General features: G+C 47.4%; 1 protein-coding gene across 1 annotated transcript in view; it reads left to right on the forward strand.

Annotated features, from left to right (window-relative positions):
• Nucleotides 1-6382, forward strand: part of PLEKHH1 (pleckstrin homology, MyTH4 and FERM domain containing H1) — an 88989-nt gene extending 82607 nt beyond the window's left edge. Inside the window, exons 27-29 of the mRNA XM_065403793.1 lie at nt 5037-5123; nt 5699-5845; nt 6188-6382. Of these exons, the coding sequence (XP_065259865.1) occupies nt 5037-5123; nt 5699-5845; nt 6188-6382 (429 nt within the window). The remainder of the gene's footprint in view (nt 1-5036; nt 5124-5698; nt 5846-6187) is intronic.
• The last annotated feature ends 4442 nt before the right edge of the window (nt 6383-10824 follow it).

Genomic DNA, 10824 nt, shown 5'->3' on the forward strand with positions numbered 1-10824 from the left:
TGTGCCCTTGATGACAAGAGCAAACACAGTTTAAAAAATAATATTCCTTAAGTACCTACCAGTGGGGAAAAAACCTCTGTAAATCATACCCCGTAGCTAGTGACTGGTTCTCTCCATTTACACACGTTTCAGTTCTGTAGGTAGCACTGTGCAACAATCCCTATTCTTATGTGAGGAAGGTAAACAGTATTAGGGTTACCATATTTCCTCATTAAAAAAAGAGGACACTCCACGGGGCCCTGGCCCCGCCCCTTCCCCAAAGTCCCCGCCCCAACTCCGCCCCTTCCCCTGAGCGCCCCGCATTCCCCCTCATCCCTCCCAGCCGCGAAACAGCTGCCCGAGCGCTACCGGCTTCATGGTTTGCCGGGCAGCCCCCAGACCTCCAGACTCTGCCCCCGGCCGGGCGCTTCCCCAGTGCAGCAGGAGCCCGGGAGGGGAAGTGCCCGGCCAGGGGCGCAGGGTCTGGAGGTCTGGGGGCTGCCCGGCAAACCGTGAAGCCGGTAGCGCTTGGGCAGCTCGGCTCTTCAGCTACACAGAGCTGAGGTGTCGGAGGGGAGCAGCAGCAGCCGCCGCGGGGGAATCCGCCTGCAGCTTGCAGCCTGCGGGAGCCGCAAGGTAAGCAGGGGACTGGGGCAGGGATGCCGGCAAAGCTATTTTCCCAGACATGTTCGGCTTTTTGGCAATTCCCCCCGGACAGGGATTTGAGGACCAAAAAGCCGGACATGTCTGGGAAAAACCGGACATATGGTAACCCTACCTAACTGCCCCCCAGGACTCCACCCCCTACCTAAGCCTCCCTGCTTCTTGTCCCCTGACTGCCCCCTCCTGAGACCTTCCCCCCCATCCTAACTGGCCCCCTAGGACCCTACCTGTCCCCTGACTGCCCTAACCCTTATCCACACCCCTACCCCCAGACAGACACCAGGGACTCCTACGCCCCATCCAACCACTCCCCACCCCCTGACAGCCCCTCCCCCCCAGAACTCCCGACCCATCTAAACCCCTCTGCTCCCTGTCCCCTGACTGCCCCCTCCTGGGACCCCTGCTCCTAACTGCCCTCCAGAACCCCACCCCCACCTAAGCCTGTTCCTTGTCCCCTAACTGCCCCCTCCTGAGCCCCCTCCACCCTAACTGCCCCCCTAGAACCCTACCTGTACCCTGACTGCCCAAAACCTTACACCCCCAACCCCCAGACAGCCCCCCCGAACTCCCGACCCATCCAACCCTCCCCCTGCTCCCTGTCTCTTGACTGCCCCCTCCAGAACCTCCCTGCCCCTTCTCCGACCCCCTGGCCCCCTTACCGTGCCGCTCAGAACAGTGTGTCGGGCTCCACGCGCAGCCTGACACGCTGCTGCGCTCCCCCACGGAGTGCATAGCCCGGTTCCCGCCCTCGCAGAGTGCTGCGGAGCGGCGCGCTGGGCAGGGGGAGGAGCTCCAGACTGCCGGAGGCCCGTTGCGAATGGCCGGCCGGCTGTGAATGCAGGGAGGGGGAGGGAGGGAGAGAGAGGAGGGGAGTGATCTCAGCTGCAGGGGAGAGGAGGGGGAAGCGGAGGAGGGGCTCTCTCTGGCTGCCGGAGCCCCATGCAAGTGGCACCATCCGGCCGGCTGCCCTGTCAGCCGCGCGCACTCTGCATGGGGGGGAAGTCCGGACATTTACAAATTCCCCCTGGACGCTATTTTTAACTGAGAAAAGCCGGACATGTCCAGGGGAATCCGGACGAATGGTAACCCTAAACAATATTACTATCCCTATTGTATAAAGAGAGAAATTCGAAGCACAGATTGGCTAAGTTCACTTTCCAAGAAGAACATCAGGGGCACAGCCAGGAGTCCTGGCTTCCAGTAGTTTGTTCTACCCTTTCAACCATCCTAAACTTAGAGACCTAGTCTACTCCACCCTCCCATATTAGGGTATGTTTACACTGCAGTTGTGAGGTGTGACTGCTACATGTGTAGACATACCTGAGCTAGCTCTGATCAAGCTAGCTGGCTAAAAATAGCAGTGAAGCTGCAGCAACACAGCTGGCAGCATGGGCTAGGCACCCAGATTGGTACCCAGGGTCCAAGGCAGGCTTATACTAGAATGGTTAGCTAGTGCTCCCACAGCTTCACTGCTATTTTCAGTGAGCTAGCGTGGCTATGTCTACATGTGCAGCAATCAGACCTGCCTGCCTGCAGGGTAGACATACCCTAAGGCCAGGTCTACACAGGAAAGTTATATTGGCATAGCTATGTCAGGAGTGTGCAAAAAACCACAGCCCTGACTGACACAGCCATGCCAACATAAAACCCTGTGTATACACAGCTAGGTCAGTGGAAGAGGGCTTCTGTCAATACAGCTAATTTTGTTAAGGGAAAAAACAACGAGGAGTCCTTGTGGCACCTTAGAGACTAACAAATTTATTTGGGCATAAGCTTTCGTGGGCTAGAACCCATTTCATCAGATGCATGGAGTGGAAAATACAGGAACAGGTATAAATACATGAAAAGATGTGAGTTGCCTTACCAAGTGCGAGGTCAGTCTAACGAGACAAATCAATTAACAGCAGGATACCAAGGGAGGAAAAATAAGGGAGGTGATGTTCCTACACCGACAGAAAAACCCCATGCTGACCTACCATGCCAGTATAGTCTCCAGAGTGTAGACATGCCCTTAATTGCAGACAGTAGTTGTGATCCTTTTGTCTCTTGCTTTGTGATCAAAGTACTTGACTTTCTGAAATAAAATCTTAAAGTAAAAGTACTGCCCTTCTGTGCAGTTGAACTGGAAAAAGCGACAAAGAGTTCTGTGGCACCTTATAGACTAACAGACTTATTGGAGCATAAGCTTTCCTGGGTGAATACCCATGTCTCTGGAAATTTCCACTACATGTGTCTGACGAAGTGGGTATTCACCCACGAAAGCTTATGCTCCAATATGTCTGTTAGTCTATAAGGTGCCACAGGACTCTTTGTCGCTTTTTACAGATCCAGACTAACACGGCTACCCCTCTGATGTTGAACTGGAAGTTTTCTTCAAGTTCAGAGAGCATGCAGGCTTCCTTAAACTCAGTGGCTGTCACCAGTAAAAGCAGGAAAGGTCACAAGCATTTGGAGTCAGTGGGATTGAAAAGCAGAAGATACAATAATTCCATCCAGAGTGTAAAGAACAATCTATTTGACACCTTTCTGAGAGTTACACTGCCAGAACTATGAATTAGCCATAACAATAACATGGCACATGAGAAGCAATGGCATTAGCCATAACAATAATGCACAACACAGTGTCTCCTGTGTTTACCAAACAATCTGAATTGTCTTTGATAAAACAGACTTCATTCTGATGAGATAAAAACCTTCACACATGAGCATGATTCACGTCAAATCATTAGCAGTTCTCAGAGTTGCTTAATTTAGAGCATGGAGTTTCCTTCTCAGGAAACTCTAGTCCCTGGATAGCCTTAGTCCATGTCAAGGCTCAGTAACACATCTTGGAGGGGGTCTCACACAAAATAAATTGCTAACACCATTGTCCCTTTAGCTGGAATTCTCTGATGGAGATAGATTTGCCACCTCCCCCAGTATTTCTGGCATGTTATAAATACTGTATACGGGAAATGACTGTGGAGGCACTGGATGGCTCACGGGACTGGTAATAGGCTAGAGCAGGGGTCTCAAACACAAGGCCTGCTTGCAGCTCATGCTGACTCCGCTCTGCCGGCTTCCGGCATCACCTGCTGCCCCTGGGTCCTAGTGCCCCCCTTCACTATGGCCAGGGCAGGCTGCCCTTCCCCTTCCCTTCTGCCTTAGTTCTGAGCCTCTCCAATGCCCCAAACCCCTCATCCCCAGCCCTCACCCCTGCACCCCCTCCTATCCCCAAACTCCATCCCAGAGCCTGCACCCCCTGCCCCAGCCCGGAGCCTGCACCCAGCACCCAAACTCCATCCCAGAGCCTGCACCCCCATCCTCTCCCCCATCCAAACTCCCTCCCAGAGCCTTAGGCAGGTGGGGGCGGAGTTTGGCGGGGGCAGGTTCTGGACACCACCAAAATTTCTACAAACCTGCCACCCCTGGAAGAGGCAGAGCAGGGGTGGAGTGGTGGTGCACCCAGTGCAGTGGGGGGGCTTTAACAGAAGTAAATCTAACTAAGTGCGTGTTTTGTCCTTTGAGTGAGGTGCATTACTGTTGGTGGCGCTTAGCACTTTCCAGGAGGGAGGGGAGAGGAGCAGGGAGCCGCGCGCTCAGGGGAGGAGGTGGAGAAGAGGCGGGGCGGGGCCTCATGGAAGTGGTGGAGTGGGGGCGGGGCCGGGGGCAGCGAGGGGGTGTGTGTCAGTGATGCGGCCCACGGGCCAATGCACTAGTCCTCATGTGGCCCTTGTGGTCATTTGAGTTTGAGACCCCTGGGCTAGAGAGTTTTTCTCATCTAAATCACTGGCTCAGATATAGCCTTGTTTGACAGTGACCATTGCTTTCTGATGGCCTATGTAAAATGCATTGGTAATCTGAGTCTAGTTCTTAGGGTACCCCCACAACTGGCACTAATTGGCCTCTTGGCAATGTCGGCCTAGGACACTGAGCTGCAGTACCCTGTTACTTGAGGACAGGACTGAAGCACGCTGGCAGAAGGACAATGTAGGGACACCTGCAGTGTTCCTGTTCTGCGGAAGAACAAAGGATGTCAGCCTCAGACCCCATGGTGATGGAAACAACATAAGAACCTGAATAGAATATGACTGTCAAACTGGCACCTTGGACCAGCATTACATTCAGTTTTCAGTATGCTGACTTAGTTTAATTTTTAAAAGAAAACAGATATTAAAACCATGGAGGTGAACTATTCTCATAAACAGGATTATATCAATCACTGGGATCAGTTCTACAAGATATGCAATGATGAAGTAGCTATTGCAAGTCAAATAAATTCAGTCGGGCTAGCTAAAGTACAGGAATCTCAGTTCCCCGCCAGCTTGTTCTCAATACCCAAGAAATATGGTGGAAATATCTTATTTTTGTGAAGCTGTAGAAATGTCTATGTAAGTTATTTCTTATTTCCCTAGCCTGTCCTGCCTTCTCCCTTGGAAGATTGTCCAGTTTGGATAGCTGTGAATGAAGACGGCATTAGCATACTGGATTACAACACTATGGTATGGTGAAGCATGTTGATTGAGAAAAATAACTTCATGCCTGCAGAAGCACATTCCCACAATCTAGACTCTGGCCACACTAAAATCAATGGTAAACTTCTATTGACTTCAAATGGGACCAGGATTTGACACACAGAAGTTAGAGATGGAAAAGGTTTTCTGTATTTGAACCCTGCATAAAGATACAGGGTCATTACTGCTGAGTCAGAGTGGCAGCTGCAATTTGTTAATTCCAACCAGGCTATTAGAATGGTTGGACTGTCTCTCTCAGAGGCAGCGAGGCACTGGGCTTGCAGGGAAATCTTAGGAACAGCCTAACACGGGGATCAAGCTTAGGCTGAGATGTTTCTTTGTTATCTGAATTACCAATAAAGCTAAACCCCAAACAGGGGTGTACATTTGGACTATTAACAGTATGTCTACATTCTATTCAGCGCAGCAGAGCTGCTTACAGCTGTTTTCATTTTTGGGAATCTGATGTTGCCTAGGCAAATAACAAGAGCACTCTTTGGGGAGACTTTTTTCCTTTTAAAAGAATCTAGTTGCCGATTGAACTTTCTCTCCATTGTCTGCAGCACTTAAAGCTATCTTATGCATACCCATCTGTGCTGACCTTTGGAGGCTGTCGGGATGACTTCATGATTGTAGTCAGTCAGGGGAAGGATAGGAGTTCTGGGAAAAACAGCACTGAAAAACTACTTTTCACAATGGCAGCTCCGAAGGTGGGTATAAGACAAACAGCAAAATCGGTCCCTTCCACCTGGCAGCAGAAAAACTGTGTATTAAAACCAGCTAGGCCTTTGGTGTATTTCCTGAGGAATCGTTCCTTTCCTTTCTGCACTAACCCTCCTGTGCTTTCAACCTGGGAAGCCCCTTATGGGCATGGGCCTCAAACTGATTGATCCATTCAACCCAGCTCTAAATGTATTCGCTCAGCCCTAAATAGAGCAACTCAGCTTTCAGACATTGCCATGCTCAGCAATTTCTCTGCACATGGGTACTGGAAACCAAAGTGCATTTTCCCTCTAACTGATCTACCATTAATCATTTTCTTTCTCCCACAGATTGTTGAGGTGACTCTTCTAATTGCCAGCTATATTAACTACTGTGCACTGACTCCCCTCCTGTCTCCTGCACCTCCTTCTCTGAGCATCATCTCGCCTATGAGCACAACGCCAACTAAAAAGCTCTGGGAGGCTCAAAGCCAGTGTTTCTTTCCTTCCATGCCCCGTACTACCAAGGGGCCTACACTGCTCTGAGTGCTTGTTCTCAGTGCCTTTGGGCTTCAGTGTTGTTGTTTTTTTGCAAGCCACCCAATTTTGAGTTGAGGACTGCTGTGATTTTGCTGTTTATGTATCCTGTTTTAATGCAGACTCCAGTTCTCTCTCCTTAGTGTGGTATGAAGTATGTTTAGAGGTAATATCCTTTCTTTTCTAAAGACTAGATTTTGGGGTCTGTCCACATTTCTTCTCTCTGCTACATGCTATCCTAAACATTGTGGCTAAGGTCATCTTCTTGCTGCTCCAATCACGTCACTCCCTCTGAATCTCTTCACTTGCTTTTGCACTCCTTCCATCGTAGGGTTGGTTGGACATATTCCTGGAGTTTTCATCACACGATGTAATCTTTAATTAAAGATTAATCTTTAAATTCCTGGAGACTCCAGGACAATCCTGGAGGGTTGGCAACCCTATTTCCATATCATGTTCAAGCTGCTCTTACAAGCATGTCCCTTCCCATTCTGGGCTTTGCACCTTGTCTCAGGTCACCATTCCCTATGCCTGGAAATGGTCTCCTACTTCTTGCACTCCTCGTGAGCTCTCTTGTATCCTTAACACATCCCTTTTCGGTAGCTTTTCACCATTCGTCTCCTGACAAATGCCGTCTGTCCACTTCACTTTTGAATCATTAACTTACTTGTCCTTCACCTGAATTAGACTGTAAGCAACTTGGGCAAGGGACTTTGACTTTTGTGTGTTTCAAGCATAATACACAGTGATGAGAACTGTGGTATGAGCCTTGTGCAAGGATACTTCATACTGAATACGGCCAGTATGCCAAGTTTTATATTCCTGGATCAGAAAATACATGCACCAAAACAGGGCAATTACCAGAGTGTAAAGAGAAATATAATGGAGCTTTATAGTGACCCTATCATGTAGTTTAGGTACAATATTAACCCTGTGCTCTGGTGAATGTCCTCCATGTTCCAAAGACTTTCCGATGGTGTTCATTCACTATTGCCAACCCCAAAACAACAGGTAAAATGGCCAGTCTTTCTGTATGACCTACAATATTTTGTACTGTGCTGCTGAATATGCACGCAAACCAAGACTACAAGTGAACTTAACCCCACAGCTGTGCTGACACCTCAATGTGATCGGTGCTCAGATTCAAAAGCTGATGCAGCCAAGAGCCTGTATTGACCTGTGGTCTAAGAAAGACATGGAAAGGGATGGAAGAGAAGCTAAGCTGACAAGCAAATAAATGTCATAGTCTATCTTTGAAAAGAGCATATTATAGAGAAAAGGGAGAGTTTAATACTACTTTAAAACAAAGGACAAGGCAATTTTGTTCTAGTAAAATTAGGGCAGAAATGTGGCACCATCTCGGCATTTTGAGAACTTAGTAAACAGTGAATAGGGCTGGAACAGATGTCTGACGATGTCCTTACTCCTGCAGGACTGAGGTACCATGGAATGCCATGCTGGGCTATATAATGGACAAAAAGCTAGGTCTCCGCCACAGGGCTGTATTTATCTTGCAAAGTCCCCTGCCAGACATATGCTTTCAAAGAATCTTGGTGTTCACCACTATATTGTATGTATTTCAGGATGTGTTCACTACTGTATAACATTACTGCACGTGATCTCTATGAATTGGGATGGCAAGGCAAATGAGTTTTGTATTTATAATGTCGTCCAGCAACTGGTGTAGTTTTTAGAAAGAGCTAGACCACACTAATTTCATAGGTGCGGTTACTTCCAACCCCCAGCTTCCACCATACCATTAGGGTAAGGGGAAGTGGCTAGCAATTATATTCCCAAATACTGTCCTTCAGGCCTTCCTAAATAGTGCTGTTTCACCAGTCCCAAAGGGATTCTGTCAAAGTCGGAAGGGTCAAAATGTGAATTTTTTTGTAGAGGTTTCACATAGATTTTTTAAAAATTATTCTTCAAAGACACAAATCTACCTAGCTAGGTTTTATACTGTGCTCATCAATCTTCTAGCTTTCTAAAAAAATTAAAAAAAATAAAATTGTCATCTCCCCAGCAGCCACGAACAACCCTATAACAAACTATGTGCACTGCCTAGCTGACATGGGCACCCCACCAAAAGAAACCAGCCCCCATGGCAGTTCTACAATAACAAACCTGTTCTTCCAGCCCAGCATTCACAATGAGCAAACTGTTTTGTTATTGTCAATGTGCTTAACCTTGTGCCCATCAGCAACCCGGCAAACCAGTGTATACAACCCAGCACACTACAAGCCACCTTACAACAAGCCATTGTATACAAGGAGGACATTACAGAAAGGAAACAGGTTTCAATTTCAAGCTTCCAATGACTAGTTAGGCACAAATAGTGAAGAGCATGGAACTGGGAAAATTATCTTGTATGATTCTAAGCAATTCCTTGACAGAATCCTTTTAGGGCTCTAAAATATAGAAAGGCTGGTGTGCTGGTGAAAGTTAATGTGCCAGAAACAGCAGGCTGGAGCTGATAAATCCTGGAGACCTGATTTGCACATACTGTAATTTACCCACTTCTCACGTGTTCAGGGACTTCCCCATCACACTGTTGAGATGAGCTGTGGGTTTTCTGAGTCAAAGAATAATTTTGACAAAGTTTTGATTTTTAGTCTTTTAAAAGTTGCAGATATAGTCAAAAAAGTGACTACATATCTTGACATTGTGGTCTCCGGTATTTATTCTCTCTCTGTAATCCCAGTACAAATGTGCCAATTTGAGTCAAATAGGGTTGGTTTTTTTCCAATTTCCTGCACTGCAATCCTCCCCTGGGATATGAGAATCCAGCTGGCCTTCTGCCTCTTACATTATCACCAGCAACAAAGATTCTTCAGTCTGAATTGAGCTGTTACTTGTGTTAATGATGCACAAAGCCCTACAGGAGTAACACTTGTTATATTAATGATTTGACTCACACACAGGAAGCAGAGAAGTTGAGTAAGAAGGGGGCCATTTTTACTGTCATTTTTCTGACCATAACTGCACTTTAAACTTGACAGCATGCCATGTTGATCCTTTAGGCATTAGATCTTGTGAGCATTCACCAATACTTGAGCATTTCAGGGAACACCCCCACTTTGGTGAATGCCACCATATACCTCTTATTTATAGCTTACCTGACTTCAGAAAACTGTGTAGATAGCTTAACTATTTTTTTGATTCCTTGGTAGAGAATTTAATTTTTTATTTTCATCAACACTCTTGGCAATGACTGGACATTTTCTAAAGTGTAGAATGAGATACTGAATAACAGAAGCCTAACTGCTGTGCTGTATGTAAAAGGATAACTGAGATACTGTGAGATTTTTTTTGTTCTTAATAAAATGCAGTTGTCAGTGACTCAAGCTGTGTTTGTTTCATTATATCATAATCAGCATTTCAGTAGCAGTTTGATGTCAAATTGTGACTTAATTGTGACTTTTAGGAGCCAAAACCAGCCTGGATGCAAGTAGGTATGTTAAAAAGATGGCCTTACTTCCCTTGGCTTCTGGGCATGCACTTGCTTCAACTTTCCCATTCCGACCCACTGTTTCTCTCTGGTGGGCCTCCAGCTCTCAGTGCTTGGGGTCACTGAGGTGACTTAGGCCTCCAGCTAAAGAACTCCACCCCTTCTGGCATTAAAAAACATCTTTCCAGCACTCTTCAGACTAGGTAGTTCTTCCTGTTCACTCAGCGGGCACCCTCACAGAGCCACATAGTATCTTCACCCTCACTGGGCTATAGGTCCTCTTCTACCACCTTCCTGGGCTCAACAGTCTATTTGCCCTGCTGGCACAAAATCATAGATGGGGGACTTCCTCCCACTTTCAATGAAAGTCCCAGCCCGGACCCCCTAATTGAGCATCAACTCTCTTCAACATCCCTCTGCACTATCCTGCCCAGGTTACTTCCTTCTGGCAATGCCCCTCCTCACGGTCTCTCTATCCTGTCTCTAGATCTCTCTCAAGTCTTTTTCCAGCTCTGTTCTACCCGGTGACCTGGCTGTCTCCTGAGGCCTACTACAAAGGAGAAACCACCCCACCTCAAATACCTTCATTCCCCTCTCTCACTGAACCACAGACTGCTTCTTACATAGTCCTGCTAGTCACGTGAGTCCCTAGTCACAGGACCCCAAACAGTCCCTCCTGGGAACTACACTTTCCATGGCTTCCCACTCTTAAAAAGCCAAACCTCAATTATGCCTGGGCTTACAGCACCCACTCTTAAAGGATGCAACTTCATTGAGTTCAGCGGAGTCCAACCAGCTTATGCCAGGGCAGGATTTAGCTCTTAAAGTCTGTACAGCTCCAGGTGTGACTTCAGTAATTAAGACATGAATTAAAGTATGGGTGAGAAACTGAAGCACAGAAAGGTTAAATGGCTTGACCAAGGCCACCCAGAAGTCAGCGGCAGAACCCAGAGCTCTTGCCTTATGTGCTAACAATTAGTCACATGTAATAAGAAGGCATTTC

The sequence above is a fragment of the Emys orbicularis genome, chromosome 4, assembly GCF_028017835.1.
Source record: "Emys orbicularis isolate rEmyOrb1 chromosome 4, rEmyOrb1.hap1, whole genome shotgun sequence".
Lineage (NCBI taxonomy): Eukaryota > Metazoa > Chordata > Testudines > Emydidae > Emys > Emys orbicularis.